Genomic DNA, 19,975 nt, shown 5'->3' with positions numbered 1-19,975 from the left:
CAGGCCACCTGACCAAGAAGACCGAGTGGATGAAGCCCTCTATAGACAGATAGGGGTGGCATCTCATTCACAGACCCTGGTTCTCATGGGTTATTTCAACCACCCCGACATCTGTTGGAAGGGTAACACAGCCAGGTATAGGCAATCCAGGAGGTTCTTGGATTGCATTGGGGACAACTTCCTTCTCCAAGTGGTTGAGGAGCCAACGAGGAGAGGAGCTATGCTGGACCTTGTTCTTACCAACAAGGAGGGGCTGGTAGACAGGGTCAAACTCAAGGGTAGTCTGGGCTGTAGTGACCATGAAATGGTCGAATTTGAGATCCTCGAGGCAGCGAGGAAGGTACGCAGCAGGCTGACCACCTTTGACTTTGGGAGAGCTGACTTTGGCCTCTTGAAGAATCTGCTTGGTATGGTGCCATGGGATGAAGCAATGGAGGGAAGGGGGCCCAAGAAAGTTGGTTAATATTCAAGGACCGCCTCCTCCAAGCTCAGGAGCGATGCATCCCTACAAAGAGGAAGGCAGGCAGAAAAGCCAGGAGGCCTGCAGGGATGAATAAGGAGCTCCTGGACATGACCAAAAGGAAAAAGGAGGCCTATAGGGAGTGGAAACAGGGGTGGGTAGACTGGGAGAAATACAGAGGAATCATTCGAGCAGCCAGGGATCAGGTTAGACAAGCTAAAGCCCGGATAGAACTAAATCTGGCCAGGGACATTCAGACAAACAAAAGATCCTTCTTTAAGTATGTCAGCGATAAAAGAAAGATTAGAGAAACTGTGGGCCCTCTCCGGAAGGAAACGCAAGAACTGGTTACCCAGGCCAGAGAGAGAGATGAGGTACTCAATGACTTTTTTGCCTCAGTCTTCACTGGCAAGGACTGCAGCCACACTGCCCATGATGCAGAATGCAAAGGCGAGGACTGGGAAAATGGAGAACCGCCCACTGTAGGTGAAGATCAAGTGCAAGACCACCTGAGGAACCTGAAGGTGCACAAGTCCATGGGACCTGATGAGATATATCTGTGGGTCCTGAGGGAACTGGCAGATCAAGTTGCTACACCACTAGCCATTATATTTGAGAAGTCGTGGCTGTCTGGCGAGGTTCCTGCCTACTGGAAAAGGGGAAACATAACCCCTATTTTCAAAAAGGGAAACAAGAAAGACCCAGGGAACTATAGGCCAGTCAGTCTCACCTCTGTGCCTGGCGAGATCATGGAGCAGATCCTCCTGGAAACTCTGCTGAGGCATGTAGAAAACAAGGAGGTGATTGGTGACAGCCAGCATGGCTTCACCAAGGGCAAGTCATGCCTGACAAATTTGGTGGCCTTCTACGAAGGGGTTACAGTGGCAGCAGACAAGGGAAGACCAACTTGGACTTGTGCAAAGCATTTGACACTGTCCCACACGATATCCTGGTCTCTAAATTGAAGAGACATGGATTCGACAAATGGACCACTCAGTGGATAAAGAACTGGCTGGACGATCACGCTCAAAGAGTTGCAGTCAATGGCTCAATGTCCAAGTGGAGAGCAGTGACGAGTGGTGTTCCTCAGGGGTCGGTACTGGGACCTGTAGTGTTCAACATCTTTGTCGGCAACACAGACAGTGGGTTGAGTGCACCCTCAGCAAGTTTGCCGATGATACCAAGCTGTTGGGCGAGGCAGACACGCTGGAGGGGAGGGATGCCATCCAGCAGGACCCGGACAGGCTGGAGAGGTGGGCCAAAGCCAACCTCATGCAGTTCAACAAGGCCAAGTGCAAGGTCTTACATGCGGGTCGGGGCAATCCCGGGTGCTGATTGACGAAAAGCTCAACATGAGCCAGCAATGTGTGATTGCAGCCCAGAAGGCCAACCGTGTCCTGGGCTGCATCAGAAGTGTGGCCAGCACGTCAAAGGAGGTGATTCTGCCCCTCTACTCCACTCTCGTGAGACCCCACCTGGAGTACTGCCTCCAGCTCTGGAGTCCCCAACATAAGAAGGACCTGTCCCTGCTGGAGCGTGTCCAGAGGAGAGCCACAAGGATGATCTGAGGGCTGGAGCACCTCTCCTATGAGGAGAGGCTGAAAGAGTTGGGGCTGTTCAGCCTGGAGGAGAGCTGGGGAAGGACTTTTTACTCGGGCATGTAGCGATACGACGAAGAGGAATGGCATTAAACTGGAAGAGGGCAGGTTCAGATTAAACATTAGGAAGAAGTTTTTCACTTTGAGGGTGGTGAGGCACTGGAACAGGTTGCCCAGAGAGGTTGTTGAGGCCCCATCCCTGGAGGTGTTCAAGGCCAGGCTGGACGTGGCCTTGGGCAACCTGGTCTAGTGGGAGGTGTCCCTGCCTATGGCAGGGGGGTTGGAACGTGATGATCTTCAAGGTCATTTCCAACCTAAACCATTCTATGATTCTATGATTTCCTTTAACTGCTAAGTTCATGTCTGCTGGTGATTTAGAATGAGTCTCCAAGAGAGGGCAAAGATAGCTAGGCATTTTTGCAATAACTCCTCCTCTAAAAACAAAGAAGAGGAATTTCACTGAAATCAGACAGTGTCATGTGGGGGCTGAGAAAATGTTGGTGGAATTGTTTCTCGTTTGTTTGAGGACAGATGGATTGGATTAATAACGCTACAGTTATAGGAGATGTTCTTAAGAACAAATGTTCCATTAGTCACAAGTGTGAGCTTGCTCAAAAACAGTTTATGCTGTAACCAAAATTAAATTCAGAAAAGGTACTTGGACTGTTCTGTTTAGCATATTAAGATGTGTATTTTAGAAACGATATCTGTTGTAAATCCTCAATAATTTGTGAATTGTTCCCATTCTACGATGTCTTCCTAGAACAGTAACTTCAGACTTCTCAGAAAGAAGTTCAGCTATGTAAAAGAATCCCTATTGAATGGATTTATCTAATCTACCTGCGGTTGAAATCGGTGTTTGATGAGCTGCTTAAAATAACGTTCAGTGAACTCTTTCTTTGAGGACAAATATCAAAAAGATTTTTGCATACAACTCCGTTTTAGCAAGCTTGCTGTTTCCAGTTTAATAAATGTGGTGAAGCAAACAGATACATCTCAGATGCTCTATTACATCCTAGTTGATTTCATTGCCTGCCCCTTGCTACCAGGTATTCTTTAAAGTTCATAAAAAAGGGATTTTGCTACAAAATCTTGGAACAGGATTCTTGAAGTATGAAATTTATGGAGTTTTTAAACATGGATTTGAAGTCTTATTTACAACATTTTCTTAGCCAGACATGTGGCGTGTAATGTTTCCATTCTCAACTCCTCTTGTTTATTTTTAGTATCTAGTGCCTACTGTAATTTTACTAAAAAGTAATGAAAATTGCAGGCTTTTTGTTTTTAAATTTCATTATTAGGTGGTGATGATCCTAGTGTGAGACTGAAAATTCATGAAAGGGAAGAATTATCATAATTTTTTTTCTTGTCTAACAGTAGAGACCAAGTTGATAGCTAGGAGTGTGGGAAAGGACCTAGAGTGTTTCCTTCCAGGTGTTCATGAGAGGGTGGACTGGGGATTGAAGATCTCTCTGCTCTCCCTTGCTGATCGGTGAAGAGAGGCAGGGGACAGCAATTCCTTCCTGGGCTTTTTCTCCAAGGCTAGTACTCTCTTGACTCGTTTCTTCATAGGACTTCCCTCATATAAGTCAAAGCAGGAGCTACCCTTTGATAAGCAATGGAAATTCTGTCAGGAGAAGAAGGTGGGGAAGTGCTTATGCAAAGTATCTTGTGATGCATATTTCAAAATGCTCTCCTTGCAAGAGAGGGAAGCGATTCTGTTTACTTGCTCAAGGAGCGCAACCTTGCCTTTGTGTCTTCCAGGTTTCTCAACATTTGAGAATTTGATTATTATCTCCTGTTCAATTAAATCTTCAATTCAGATCTTGAGTGCAGTGTAAACTCTGTCTGGAGACATCTTCCACTGTGAGTGAGACAGCTATAGACTGAATTAGATAGACAAAGAGGGCGCTTCTTAAAATTTGGAATATATCTTGATTTTTTGTATTTTATGGCAATGTACTTTGCGGTGTCAGATGTAAATAGGCCTTAAAATTTACCTGCAGATTTATATTTCAGACTGGCCCTGCCCAAAGCCACAGATTCAAACTTCTTAAACTACCTCACTACCTACAAAAATCCACATTGCAACTTGAATGTTTATTCTCAGAATCCTATCAAATAACAAGAAACAGACTAAAGACTCTCAGAAATGCTACAAAACCCCTAGTTGAAAGGACAGCTATTTCCACTGGTATTGGCACTAATGAAATTCAAACAAAGAAGTAAATATTGTATCTTTTTATCAACTCAGTTAACACTCCAGTAAATAATAATGGATGGGAAAGTTAATGTGTTGTTTAAGTGTTTGTAAAGGTTATGCCATTTTTAAATCTAGCACTACTATTTAGATGTGTGAGTAACAGCAAATAGTCAATATAATGCTGAAAACTAGAAAAAAAACAGCACCTGTTTGCTGGAAGTTTTCAGTATGAGTGTACTAAGCATATACCATGGCACATATTTTATGGCTGCCACTTAATTTTCCCTACTTAAAGAATACCACATTACATTTTACTGTTATCATTGTCTTTACCAGCTTTGTTGCTAATGTAATGAGTTTTGGATCCCATATAAATAAATACGGAGCTGGTGTAGAGACACTTCTGGTGGTTCTTCTTTAAATATAAAGGCATTTGAACTATGCAAGGCAGGCAAAACCCTTAAAGATTTTAACAAAAAACTCTAATAAATTAATACGGGTCATTCTATCATAATAATTGGTTACTTTTCTTTCTAAGATTAATATTGACTGAAGAGGGGAAAGACTGTAAGCCAAAATAGCACAAACTTAGCAATGGAAAGTTCACTTTTTCTTAACTGCGTGGAGTACCTCACTGGTTTTGTCCATGCTTTTCCTTTTTTCTTGATACATTTGAGGAAATTAGGTGGTTATTTACACTGATGACTGTATGCTTTGCGTATTCTTCCCCCCAGCATGGCTATCAGAGGCATAAGTTGCTTTCTGTCTTCTTGATTCTGGATCCTGTACTGGTTGGAGCAGAGATTCCCAAACTTTTTTTAGTATTTGGTAGACCTATATTGAAGCTGGAATAGAATGCGGTATAATGTATACGTGACAGATAAAACAGGGATAGTACTACAAGCTGAACAGAGCACAAGGCTGGTTTGATGCGTTAGCCATTCCTGTGAACTTTCAGAATCAGAGGGTGGACATTTCTTTTAATGGAGGTACTTTCTGGAGGTACTTACCTTCCTGTTACTTCATTGTGCATGGCAGGGATGGTTTTCATCCTGGCCAGTAATACCCATGATTCTGAAGTGCAGATAATTGTGCTGATGGGATGATGTGCGTGTTGTGAAAATACACTCCAAACCCTTGGATGGAATTTCCTTATTTCTATTTCAAATGGGGCACCATACGTTATTTGCAAGGTTCAGATTAAACCACAGCAGGGGTGTAGTAATCCTGTTTGGATCAGGAGGGTTTTGTTTGAAGAAATATGCAAATACTCCTTAGTGATTATCACTCCCCAGAGTGGTAGCTGCACCTGGGTGCAAGTGATTTATTGGGCTGTCTGTGGAAAAGTTGGTTGGGTTAGTGTTGTGCAGGCTGGCATAATTCGGAACGGCTCAATATTAATTTTCATACATGGTATCTACTAAGATGTCTTTAATAGACATGCTACTCTGAAGTTGTCTGTGTTACAGAAGGCAGTATTTGAAAGACAAAGAGCATGACACTGATTTTTTTTCCCCTATGTATGATGTTCAGTGTGGAGTTCTGGTAAAAAAATTTTGGCTTGCTGAGAAGCTCTGTAGTGGTATGCTGAAAGCGTGAATGCCAGAAGGAAATTCTCTTAAGCCTCTCTTTAAAAAACATATTCACACATGAACACAAAATCCACATTCCTTTACTCTGAGCATTTAATTAAGCCCTGAAGTAAACTCCAAATTTAATCTTTGGGAATCACCTGCATACTGTCACTTGACTATGTGCTTTTATGACAACCCGTCCAATAAAAAGTTGTGACAGGATTTGGTGAAATCTGGCAGGATGGGGCATAGGCCCAATATCTAGTAACCTCTCTAGTCGGCAGGCTTGGCCAAGAGTTGCTTTTTTACAATATGATGGAGTAAGAGGGGAGAAGAGCTTTTGGATACTTGCAAACAGATTAGACTGCAGGAAATGTGCAGGAGGCCTGTGGAGCGTACCTGCCAGATAAATTAGAGGTGGTCTTGTTTCGGAGCTCGGCTCTGGGAATCCGGCTCAGATTTCTTTGATAAAATGAGGCTTTAGCCTTCACAGTTAAACCTTTGATCCCTAAGACAGCCGTGAATGTGGGATTTTGGTTTTGACCCAGTCTACAGAGAACTTAACGACATTTTACCATAGGTTTCCAGCTCAGTTCCAGCTTGAGTAATTTACAAGTCTGCTGGCACTATTTAGCCCACACAGACCATGAAGTCGACTGTAAGTCAGTCCAAGTTGATGGAAAAACAATATTGCCAGAACAGAGTGACAGATGTTGATTATCACAGAATGTCTGTTTAAGTGTTTTGTATGGATCCATTTCCTCACTGCATACACCTGAAATTTTTGTAGAAGTTGCAAAGTAATTGTACTTAAAGACGTGGAATCATCTGCTAAAGAAATTGTTGGAATACGTATAGCAAAAAATGACTGCTGTGGTTATTACTGTTGCTGCTCAGGGGAGCTATTCAGACGCCTCATTTATTGGAGCTTAATAGATTAAAAGTCCAAATTGAGTCTCATGATATAAACCTAATCAAATTCTAATCTGCATAATTTTCCCATAAGCAGCAATGGGAAATTTGTTTAATTTATGTTTCGGTAGTTGCCAATCATGTGTTGGACAGCATTGTTAATTTTATTTATCAAAATATTTGTATTGATGGCTTGCTATAACATCTGGCTTTGCTCTTCCTTTTTCACTGAGGAAAAATTTACTTTATTTGATAGAATGTAGGATATAATGACATAATGTAGTGTCTCGCCTAACATGCCGATATATCATTTTTAATGGTGAGCTTTCCATTTCATTTGTAGTTATTGAATACCTGTCTCTCTGAACTAGGTAATATAGCTTAATTTATTTGATAAGTTTTAGTCAGCATATTTATTTATTTTTGCCTGAGGTCTAAATATGCAAGGCTGATTAATGATTAGGCTGAAAAGAATTTGGCATAATTTCATACTAAAATCTTTTGGCTGCAAACCTGAGCCACACTTAGATGCTACCAACTTCGGACCCTAGAAGTGCCTAGTGTAGAAAACTATTAAACCATAAATGGAGAGTAGGGACAATTCGAAAATTATGTTTGCGATGAAAGTGGCTAAAAACCACAGGAATTATAATTTTGATATTATTATGAATTAAAGTGTATTCCGCAATAATTGCTGAATGAACACATGTTACTATTTCTTCTCTCTCTTTCCAAACATTTGCATAGTTTTAGTGGTTATTTCTGAACAAAATAAGAAAAAGCAAAGAAAAAAAAAGTCTGTGAGAAGTGGCCAAACTACTCTAGCACCTGGACAGTAGTAGGAGGAGTGGGTGCTGTGCCTAGAGGTGCAATCCACCAGAATGAATGAATAGTCACTTCCCACCGAGAGATAAACCTCCACTAGAACAACGTGAGACAACTGAATTTTTTCCCAACAGGAGCAGGCTTTGGAAAAGCAGGTTTGTGACAATAGAGGAAGTGGGGGAAAAGTAGGGTGGAAAACCAAAGATGCCATTACAATTCCAAAACAAAACAAGAATTTAACAAATCCAAAGCGCCTGGTATATTGGAAGGCATTAAAATATTCTCTGACCTGTTTGTAAAAACATAGCGTAAAATTAATGTGAACGCATCCCAAGCAATAGGGTAAGTGTGAAGTAGTTTGAAAACCGTTTTCCTCTGCGTTTGAGAAGTCCTTTGTGTTTTACTGTGTGTTGTCCTCGGTGTTTTCAATTAGAGAATTACCCGATCATTCCTTTGTTTCTGGAGATGGCTTAGAAAATAGATGCTTAAAGACAGCTACAAGATGGTGCTAACTATCAGGCAATAAACTCCTGATGGCCTGTCCCTTCTTGTTGCACAATGGAGAACCTGCAGAGTGTCTCAGTTTAATATTTAATTTCCCTTCTTGATAGCCTAAAAGCCCCAAGCAATTATCCTGGTTTGCTTGGCTGTAACCATTATGCCTGTCTTCATGGCCCTTGTAGGGTTCTGTGATTTACTCTTCTCTGTGCCATACAGTGCTTTAAAAAATAAGGAGTTATTTTTTGGGTTTTACACTTTCAGAATTGTTTGTCTATGCGCTAGAGACTGAATAAGAAGTCACTGCTGTACTCCTGGAGTACGTTTTATGTTCTCAAGACAGATGTGTATAAACCAAGATGGCTGCATGGCATAGCAGGAATTCTAGTTCAACCTTGGCCAAAATCACCCCAAATAGGATATGTCAGGCCAAAGAAATCAGTAACCTAGGCAAAAGCTTGCTTAGACCTTTACAAAATTGCTATAGACTGAAAAAAATAAGGATGAAGACTCAAAAAAAGGAAATTTAATTTTGTTTTCCCTTTACCAAATATAAAAATAAATTCACTAAAATTGTTCTTGATTCCACTGAGAGTGAGAAGTTGTTGTCAGACTAATACTGGCCAGGAATATTTACTTTATAGAGGGAAGTCCTATGGCTAGTAACTACATATTATCTCACATAAAGTGAGCAAAACTGCAAGGAGAGAACATCAAGACTGTGATCTGCAAAGCAGCAGCAAAGAAAGCCCACTTGTTTTGGTAGCTTTGGGTTGCATAAGCTTACGGTGAACCTCAGCAGAGTTATGACTTGGGCTTGGATTTTGGGAAATAAACCCCAGGCAGTTTCAGATGGACTTTGTCTTGATTTTCTGTGTGTGTTTGATAGCGAAACTCAAAATGACAAACTGGGAAAAGACTCATATTGGTACCTCTCAATAAACCCCTCTAAGTTATACATGATTCTGCACTATGCTTAAAATATAATGCTGTTTCTAACGTACTATGCTGTTCACAATTGAAAATGGAAACAATGTGGAATTCAATGCTAGATCTCAAGATGATAAAACACCAATCCTTCTCCTGGTCTTTGTTTTTACCGCTTACTCCTGCCTTGCTGGAGCAGCACAAGAACGGGGAGACCTATAAATCCTTTACACTTTCAGCACGTGGGACCGCTAACTGCCCCAGGAACGGTTCTCACGCTTTGGGGAGCAGAAGCTAGCATTGATCCCACTATGCTTTCATTAGAGCTTTGATTTGGACGTTTTCACCATAGGTTTCTGTAATTTCACGGTATGGGAATGAGCAGATGTCAGAGAAGAGCACTTCTTTGGGAGGAAGATGGCAGCTTGTTCTCTCTAACAGTGTCTCTCAGCGTTCGGTGCTCCAGGGCTTGTTCCGGTCCCAAAGCATTAGAGGGTTGTTACAATTGAGAAAGCTATCCTTCTTCACCTTCCACTCTCTGTAGATTTAGCTTGGCCTGTGTTTGGGCCCAGACCATCTCTGAAGATGCTGCAGCCTCTGAGAGAGCTGGGGGCTTACGCAGTCACATCTGCTCTCCCACATTCCTCTCCTTTGTCCAAGCTTTGGAGATAATCTCCAAGAGGTTATTAGATCTTCAGGCACAAATTACAGTAAAAGTCAGAACTGAAATGGGAATTTAGGATTTCCAGGTTCTGAGGCCAAACTACTGCTCTCTGTCTCAGACCACATGGGACATTGAAGCTAGAATTGTTTCTAAATTGAATGGCTGTAACAGATTCCCATGAATGTCAGCAGCTCTTTAGCTGCATGACTGCTGCTGAACTTTCCAGGTACACCCAAGTGGCTGTACTTCGGAGAATAACAGGTATAGTCTATCATTCAATTGAATTCACTGGAATATTAATGGACATTGTCAGCAAACAGTAGCAAAGGGATATAACTGTGAGGTCCTTTTGTAAGAGAATTATTTCTTTTTGTCTAGCTCTGCTTAATGAAAGTCCTTATGCCATCATTCTGCATGATAACTTGTCGGGGGCGTGTTTGGCAGTTCACCACCTGTGTGTTATTCATATATGCTCAAAATATGATTGTTGTTTCATGCTTCTCAGATGAGCCAGAGCTAGTTAATAGTATGTATGCTTTTAAAATTAAATTTTTGAGGACTTTAGTGCGTACGTTAACCAGTGAATCCCATGGCACCTTTCCCTAGAATAGCGTTATTTAAAGGCCACTATCAATTTACATGGCACTTTAATGACAAGGCCACAACCTTTAGGTCTGCCAAGTGGATTTTCAGTTTGGGAAACTGCATTCTGCCTGCATAGAGTTCCAGTTTAGGAAAACATACGTCTTTGAAAGGAAAGGGAGGCAAAGAGGAAGGGGGCAGGGGGGAAGGGGAAGAGGATCATAAAGGATCCATTATAATCCTTTGGAACAGAAGATACTTTATAAATGTAACATAAAAATCTGATTTGAGAATATGCCCATCTGGGTCTCAGTGAAGTCAATGGAACAGAAGTAGCGCACATCCAAGAGCCAAATTTGTTTCTGCATTAAAATCCCAGTAAACCTTTACCCGGCCCCTCAGCAAACTCAAAAGGATATGTTTACTGCTGCGTAGAGCAAACCTTCCTGCATTTCATGGGACATTACTCAGTCAAGTGAACTGCACAGGAACAAACCCCAGTGATTTATGGCCAGCACAATCAGCAGATCACCTGGCCATCAGGCCAGTTGCTCCAAACAGCACGTAAGCAGCGCAAACTATAATTATTGCTGGTGCTTTCGGTGAGCAGAAGTCACTGTGAAGCCGTGCCAGCTTTCCTTAATTTTGAACTTCATCACAGTGCCACTGTGGCTCCCAGAATACCTACATGTTACTGCTGAGCCACAGTTAGTGTCCCTCTGAGTTCCTGACCATGGATCAGCCTGGCTCAGGAGGCACAGGCCTCACAGAAGCCCAGTACTGCTCATCACTTTGTAGGTGGGATTTTGTAAGAGATAAGGAGGGCTTGTAGCCAACCGTCCCTGCTGAGCTCTGAGCAGGACAGCTCGGTAACTCTTGGGAAATCCCCAGTAAGTCTTGGGAAAAAGAGCTTGCCTCCCTGTAGGGAGAAAGTTCTCTTGGGGTTCTCCTTCCACAAAGATGGGAACATCTTAAAGAGGTAGGATCTTGCCGCTAATCCAATTGTTTGGTTGTTTCACCTACTTTTGTGAGCAGTAGTGTCCCAGAGGGAGCTGGGAAATATTTCTTTGCACAGAACCAAGATGCTGAACCAGCTGCTTTCTGCAGAGAGCTGCAGGAGGCTCAAACTCCTTCAGAGCAGGTAGCTGAGTTAGGGCACGGTAGTCCCTGTCTCTCAAAGAGGGAGGGAAGCAGTAACTCCCAACTGCCAGTCCTCACTGATTTTGAGCGCATCAGGAACCCAGAGCCTGTGTTCCTCTGAGGCATGATATATTTAATCCACTGTTCGGGAGCGTCTTGTTTCAGAGAGGGACAGGGGCTTGCTACCTCCTGTTGAAGTCCAAGCTGTTTCCTCACTTTGATGTTGTGGTGGTTATCACTATAACCAATGGTGGAGGGTTGACCCTGGCTGGCAACTAAGCCCCTACCCAGTCTCTTGCTCACTTCTCCCCGATGGGATGGGGGAGAGAAGCAGAAGGGCTAAAGTGAGAAAAAAACTCGTGTGTTGAGGTAAAGAGAGTTTAATGAATGAAGAGAGAAAAAAAATAAAGAAACCCAAACAAATAAAACAAAAGACAAAGAAAACCAAAAATCAAGTGATGCAAAGGCAATCACTCGCCCAGTACAGCATTTTAGTGTCGGATGCAGCGGCTGCAGGAGCTGATACAACTGTGCTGCACCTTACCTCCTAACTCTTGGCAAAGAGAATTCCTTTCTCCAGAAGCCCCCCACTGTGACTGTGTTTCCTTACGCAGGGACCGTGCTCGGCTTGCACGGGCCATGTGAATTTTACTTCTAGAGGTTGATCCTGTTAAGCAATTGTAGCCACAGCTCCCTCAGTTGTTTGTTGAACAAGGAGACACTGTGGTTATAAGAAGATCACAACTATCAGCTCTGGTTTACGATTTTTATGAGCGTTAATGGAACAAGGTTTGGGGACTGAAGGAGAAAATGGAATATGAAAAGGAAAATGAAAAGAGGCTGTGAGGAAAGCATGTCATTTCTAAATGAATGCTCTGTGCAGAGGAATTGAATCTTTTCACAGCTGAAAATGGATCTTAAATCTGATGCCTTAGCTTGTTTCAGCTTCTGTAATGAAATAGAGTTTTCCTAATACCCTGTGACCTGAATTTCTCCCTGCTTTATGGGTGCTATTCCTTGACGTACAAACCTGTATTTTCTCAAGTCAGCATTTGATGATGGATGTCAAAATACCGGTCATGTATTATGCATATAGCATTACCGATTTAAGGTGTTTACTTGTCAAGTTGAAGAAATTCAGAAATGTCACATTCACTGAATCTGCACAGCTGTCACTTGTAGTTTTTCATGCCTTTAAATGAAAGTTCTGATAAAGCAGGTTAGTTTTTCTGCACTTTTTTTTTTTTTTTCTTCTCTCTCTTCTGGAGGAAAAAAATAGAGAGCCTGCCTATAGAATTTACGTTGTGACTTGGGAGCAGGAATGTGGCCTGAACGTGTACGATGCCTTGTGACTCCAAACATAGGCACACAAAATTCCCAAGCACTCCAATTTTCCTTTCCTGAAAGTATTCCAAAATTGTTGTATTTTTAAAAGTAGATTTTTAGAAGTGTCTGAATTAAGCGCAGACAAGAAAATTAAGTTAAGGTAGCAGATATTTCTCACGTCTTCCAAGACCGTAGGATGAAAAACGTTAAGGCATGAGTCTATTTTTCATTCAAGGAGAAAACAAAATCCCTTTTACATGCTTGCTGCATTTCAGACGGAATGCACTATGTGTGCAGTGTGCAATTACAGAGCTCCTGACAGTCTATGTCTAACAGAAATGACACATTTACTTCAATCTTCTAACCCCGTCCTAGGAAGACAAATATTTGAAGGGTTAGAGAGGTGGCTACAAATAGCCTTCGATGGAGAGGGTGTGTGTGTGCGTGCCTCTGTGTGTGTGCACTTTGCAGTAGAGGGAGGGCAAGGACTTACACATTTACATGCAGTTATGCCAACTTTCTTCAATTTGCTTCTAGCTGGTAGGGAAATACCGATGTGCGCTTGCCATCTGAAGAGCCCGATTCACTGAAAGATGTTTCAGGGAGTGCATCTTGAGATGGGGAGAGAAATGCCTTCAGGAAAAAGGGAGAACCAGGGCCTTTAGGGATGCTCCCAGCAGTACAACCCCTAGGGTGCATGGGAACAAGATTAGTTTTCTCTGCTCTCAGATAAGCGAGTGTAAAAAGCCTTGCCGTTGCCATTCGGATTTGTAACTCTGCAGAGGACCCAATCGGGCCTGCCACTTTAACCGCTCAAGGAGTCTACAGCTACTTAAGCTTTTTTTAATGTAGTGTGACAAAAGCCTTTCCTGTAGCATAACAGAATGTAAAACTTAAACGCCGGAGCCTGCTGCAGAAGGAGGTTTCGCACTAATACTCACCTGTCCTCAGACAGCATTCCCTCCCTTTGGAGTCCCACTTCAGTTTTCCTGCTGTTGTGAGAATGTCCGGGTAACCTCTAACTTATGAGGTGGTGCCTGACGGAACTCCATGAGACTGACTTTGCGAGTCTGAGAAATCCTAGGCTCTGCCAAGCAGAAGTGAGCATTCAAAGAGCCAATACGGCTATCGGTCACAGTGCCAGACACAAGGAAACCTCTGCAAACCGATACCGGTTGGGAATGCAACTCACTGTCACCATGCCGGTCTTATCCAATTAGTTTCAGCACAACGAGTAGTATTAAATGACCGACTGTTAACATTGCCAACATTTCCAATTGTCTCTAAGAAATCCGCTTTCTAAAGATTTTGTATGCGCTGGTAATATTGAATAGAATTGCTTTACTGTCTTAGGTTTGCCTATGGCGATGTTTTTGTCTTGCAACCCTGTTGAAGATACTACATCTGCTTCTTTTCTCCTAAGGAATTTCTTCACAGCCTTTTCACTCCCTTTTTACTTACCCTGTCTTTACAATCCTCATGTTGTTTCTAACTTTCATGTGATAGTCAGAACAAAATTCATACTAGTACCTTCTGGAGGGCTAAGTCAGTCTCTCTTCGCAGTGATTCTAATGTTATTACCTATATATTCTATATGTGATATAGACAAAACATAGGGAGAAATGAACGGAATGTCAAAATTAAAATCCCATTAAATCAAGAAGTCCAGACCTAGTGGTCATTATTGTTTGTCTTGTTTAGGGAGAGTTTAAAAGTGATGATAGTTATCACTGGAAAAGAACCATAAATCCCTTAGAAAGACAATCTAAAACCAGTATCACGTGTTAACACCTACAGTTTAGTTTAGAGATTTCCTGGTTTGGAAATTAGTCCCCAAACTGAAGAAAGGTATAGTGGATAATGTCATATCATCTTCTGAATTCAGTAGCAGATGAATGTATCAATGAATTTAATGCAGTGAAAGTTTCCATACTGCAAGAGGATAATGAAGTTACGTTAGGAATTAATTTGGCTGTGATTAATTTAGAATCAGTATATGGAGAATTCAAAACTAGTTCAGACCAGTAATGACAGAGGATCAAAAGTCTGTCCCTGAATGTCAGGTGTGAAGTCAAAGAAGTCGGGCATAATGTAAAGAAAAAAAAAAAAAAAAAAAATAAAGAATGTTTTCTCAGATAAGTGTGTTTAAAAGTGAGCTTGGCTCAGTCCTATTCCTAGCAGACAAATATTTGCTTAAAAATGCAGCCTTGACGTTGGTCTACATGAAATCCTAAAGTGAAACTCTGGCTTCGCTGTCACTTCTGCAATAATGCCATTAAATGAACATTCCCGTGCTTTCCGCAGCTGTAATGGACGAGGGAGAGGGAATGCATTTGCCTCAACTGTGAATTCCCAGTCCAACTGTTGCATGGGCTTTCATATAACTGCCTATTTTTCAGTACTTACAATCAAACTTCAAAAGGCTTTGCGTGTGTATTTTTTATTTCAAAAAAAACCCAACCCAAAACAAACCCAAAGGATTAGAAAATGCTCAGTGTCAGTAACTCCACTTCAAACTGTGTAGAGAACCCAGCTAAAACCAGTCTTTTTTAGAGGTGAACCTTGCTGCTGTCTAGATCTTTTTTTTTCTTTGAGTGCCTGCCAATATGTTTCCTTTCCCACCTTTGTTTGCTTTACATCCTCAAAGGTATAAAGTTCTTTCTAGTTTCTTTTCAAGCATTCCTCTTACATACCACTTGAAAACCCGTGTCTTTTTCCTTCCATCCTATCTTTTTTTTTCTGTTAGAATGGGCCCATCCATCACAGTATTCCTATAATTGTAATACTCACAAAAATACATATTTTGAATGGTACACCTGAAGAGAAAAAAAAAACACTTCGTGTGGGTTGTATTGATCCTGGAAAACATTTAGAAAGTTTTAAATCCTGCATCTTGATCAAACCTAAAACCTGCTAATGGAAGCAATTTGTTCCTTGTTGTGGTATTAGTGTTTGCAAACAATATTCTTTAAAATGTTAATTGAGGTTTAAAGAAAAGCGTTTGTTTCGGGATTATTTGAAATACTAATAGGACAAAATGAAACCTCTCTAACACTGAAGTCTTTTATTTTTTTATTTGTATTTAAGTAAGCATTACTCTTTCTATTTTGCATGCAGGCTACCTACGATAACAAATTTCAGTTTCTCCATTAGCTACCAAATATCTTACAGTAGAAGTGATCTGCATATTTGTGAAGGATTATGCTTTTAGAAATAATAGTTGAAAATTAAGTCCATTTTTTTAAAAAATTACTATTGTTTTTAACATACTTTTCTGGAAATAAAAATTATTAGAGATCAGGAATTCCCTGTTGGTGAGGATTTTTTTTTTAATACTTTGTCACGTGTAAACTTCCTTTTTTTTTTTTTTTCTATCTTTTTTTTTTTTTTTTCCTTTTAGGCTTTACACCCCCTGGGATGGATAGGTCATCTCCAGACAACAGTCCAGTCCACGGCCTACTACGTCAACCCTCCATTACAACAGGAGCCAACATCCCTATTATAACAGAGCTAGGTAAGAAAAGCTGTCATGTATCCTTTCATGTACATTCTTTTTCCGTGTCTTTTTCCAACTTCCCTTCTTATGCAGTCTCAGGAAAATTACCTGTACCGCATCTTACACTGCTATGTTTTCTCTTCTGATAACTGTTTTGAATTACTCTCTCTAAAGAAAGATTAGTAACAGTTGTTTCACTTTATTTGAGTAACTGAAATATATTTCTCTCTTTCCTTTGGGTTTTCTCCATTTTCTTAAGTAAACACTCTATCAGACAAGATGCTTTTTACAAAGTGTAACAAATAAGCAGGGGTCTTTGGGCTGAGGTTAGGAAAGAAAAAAAACTTACTAAGTATGAGCAGACTTTTCCTGTGCATTTAATCAATAGTAAGAGCCCATTTGTTTATTTCTTCATGGTCCAGAACTGTTTAATCATGTGTAACCAAACTCTGTATAATAGTATGAGACATTTTACTCCTGAGAATACGATGATGGTAGGTAACCAGGCTCTGATTTCCACTCTAGCTGTGGGTATTTATGTTGTCAAGTGGTGTGATGTGAAGTGCAGAAGCTGTTCTGTTTTTTTCATGGCAAATACAAACTTGATTTGTGGTCCTTTGTCCTCTTATTTTCCTTTTCAGTTTTATTTTTTAGAGCCTTACCTGTCTTTTTCCCTTACTTTCTTCTCTTTCTGTACTTTCTTTTCCCCCTAAATACTTTTACTTATTAGCTAAGCCTGGCAAACTTCTGCCTTTGGTTTCAATCAGTCAGGAAAAAAACAGTGGAACCCACATTCTAATGATAACTGAACTGGGTAAGAAGCGCCTTTTTCCTTCACATCACTGTCTTATTTTCTGTTGTTGTTGTTCTTACTGTCATCAGCTTTTTCTTTATTTATCTGGCTGTATCAGAGGGGCTACCCTCATGGCACTGCTTTGAATGTGTTTTATTTGTGGTTCTGGTTGAAATTGACTGTCTCGTTCTGGCCTTTCTTAATGATTTTTTTTTTCACGCAGCATCAGTAAACCTTTGATCACACTCGTCTGACCTGCTGGCTGTTTTCATAGCACCTTCTCACCAATTCATTTTCTTTGGCCTGGGTCCCCACCTCCCGGGCCCTCCCCCCCCCCCCCCGCCAATTTTTCTCTCCTTCTCTCTCTCTCTTTCTCTTTTTGTTATTTCAGCCTATTGTCAGTTTGGTGGACATGCCTTAGCAGTTCTCGCAGGAAGCCCAAGAAGAAGTAAAAGATAGCAGAAAAGAAAGCCCAGCGTCGTGCTCCCCCTTAAGCTATTTGTTTGTTTTTTTTTTTTTTTGTTTGGGGGAGTAGGCCTTTTCTCAGAAGCTCGAGTTTTGAAGCTGTTAAAAAGCAGCCGAGCTTCTGCACGGCTCCCTCTCAATAAAGAGAGCTCTCGCCAGCTTGTCTGAGCAGTGCTTGGTGAGCGTTTCCTGTGGTGCAGCACCATTCAGACCTAGCTCGCCTAGCCTGGAGACCATTCGGAGAAATCCTAGTGTGCTAGCTCGCATCAGGAAGATAAAAATAATGAGGATACAAACCGCACTTGCAGAATTCACGTTAGATTTGTAGTACCTTGGAAGCTGCCACCACGCACAGCTAGCAAGCTGGTGTCAAAGTCAGGTGTTAGTCTGCCAGATGTAAGTGGAAAAAGAATGCCGCTCTCAATAGTGCCTACTCTCAAGTGGCAAATTAAACTAGGGCACGAGCCCTCCAAAAAGTGCGTTTTGAAATGATACGTCAGGCTTTCAAATGCTGTTTTGCTCAAGAATCTGGAGAATAAATTGATAGCCCTTGTACGAAGAAAGGAGTATTGTGGACCGGTGTTTGCTAGCATGAAATTCTTCTGTCTCCCAGGGCAGAACACTTCTCCATTTGCAATGCCGAGGTGTTAAGTTTTCACGGTTACATCAGGGAGTGGGAAGGCAGGAGTTTTAAATCCTGCTTCAACTCAGGTCCTGACTGAATCATCATGCCCAAGTACTGGCTCAGCAGGGCTCTCAGTGAGCAATTCTCATCTCTTTTAGACAGCTATTGTGAGGCTTTATCCAGTTAGTCATGTTTTGTAAGCTAAGCCTGGCGAGCACAGCACTATATACAGGTTGGAAAAGGAGTGGATGGAAAATGAACCTATCTAGGAAGGAAGATCCCAATAGCAGGCAGAAGAATTTCTAGCTTAAGAAATCCAGAGCCGAAACTCGATCAAGTTAAGAGCAGCTCTTGTGCTGTTTTCAGAGCTCACTGGGTTGGCTCAGGAGATGTGTAACATGGGGAATAGGCACATAGTCAATGTGTGCAGTTTCAAAAGCCGAAAAAGGTTTTAATTTCCCTTCCTTGCATGGGAACTGAAATTAATTTATCATTTAATAACTTAAAGGGTATTTCAATGGCATAGCTAAGAAGTCTGCTTTCATGCCTGAGGAGAACTAATATGGAAATGAAATATTTCATGAAATATGATCCACTGGATACACTGATCTCAAGGAAACAACTATTTTGAGTGGAATGAGGTGGAGGCAGAGAGCTTAACTGTGACAATGAAATGCCAGAGAACGTCTAAATGACAAATATTGTTTTATTTGGGCTTTTTCTTTAGAACAGACGGATGTAGATTCTTTTTCAGCCTGGCTAATATAGAATTTGTGGCTAAGGAAGTGAAGTTACGGAGACAAATATTTGAAAAAAGATGCAGGAGACTAGCTGGAGTATTGCTCATTCATTCAGATAGATGCATGTTAAAGGTACAGTTTATCCTCTTTTGAGCCGTAAGTGCATTAACACCACTCCAGTAAGAATCACAGCAGCACATCCAACAGATGCCTGTGGGCTATATCGGAGTTTTATGGACAGCCTTTACTTTGCAAGGGGGTTCTGACTTGGTATCTTGTGATAACGTTTCACTGTACTTGCATACAGCCTTAGCCACTGTACCCGACCGATACCGAGATTGTCTCGATATATAAAGGAGCATCATGTATCTCATTTTGAGTGCAGGCAGATGGTACCATGAAGCTACTTTTACAGCAAAGGGATAGTCACCTCTCAAGAGCAAGAGTCACCTCTTACAAGCAAGATAATGGTCAACAGATTTTTAAATGCACATTTTCACATCCATCTTGATTTCATTTTCAGTGACGTCAAAGACACAAGTCTGTGTTTCCAGACATATGCTGTTTCTTTTTCTTTCTGACTGTGTAATGTGTAAGGTCACGTGCTGGTGACCCAGAAGCACCTTATGATTTTGTTATTATTGTTATTATTTTCAGTAAATGATTCAAATGTTCAGTTCTTGGACCAAGATGATGATGATGATCCAGACACAGAACTGTATCTGACGCAGCCCTTTGCGTGTGGAACTGCATTTGCTGTCAGCGTGCTGGACTCTCTCATGAGCGCAGTAAGCAAACAAAACATTTTTCATTCCCTTCCATCAGACTTATTGTGAAAGAGTATGAAAGCAGAGTCCCTTTTCCACAGGTAATCAGGAGAGGAGAGGTTTCTGTTAGCTGTCAAAAGAATTTCAGAGCCTAACCTAGGTTATTTTTCAGTTGGACACAGAGACCTTAAAACAATTGAGATATCTAGGACTACCATTAGTCCACAATTCTAAAGGCAGAGTCTCATGTCAGGCTTTAATGGTAATATTTACCGAAAAATGTTGTATCTGCCTTCTGAAACCCAGACCCAAATTCGGTGTGTCAGTCCCTATGCTCACCGCTCATGTCAGACAACATCAACCGTGTTTTAAGCTTTTAA

General features: G+C 41.3%; 1 protein-coding gene across 1 annotated transcript in view; it reads left to right on the top strand.

Moving 5' to 3' along the window:
• KCNMA1 (potassium calcium-activated channel subfamily M alpha 1) overlaps positions 1-19,975 on the top strand; it is a 518,607-nt gene that overhangs the window by 478,157 nt on the left and 20,475 nt on the right. Inside the window, 2 exon segments of the mRNA XM_082486073.1 lie at positions 16,110-16,223; positions 19,486-19,616. Coding sequence (XP_082342199.1) covers positions 16,110-16,223; positions 19,486-19,616 — 245 coding nt within the window.

Source organism: Vanellus vanellus (genome assembly GCF_965231255.1).
Source record: "Vanellus vanellus genome assembly, chromosome: 7".
NCBI classification, from domain to species: Eukaryota; Metazoa; Chordata; class Aves; order Charadriiformes; family Charadriidae; genus Vanellus; species Vanellus vanellus.
Note: the sequence above shows the minus strand (reverse complement) of the source record. Positions and strands in the feature narration are given on the sequence as shown.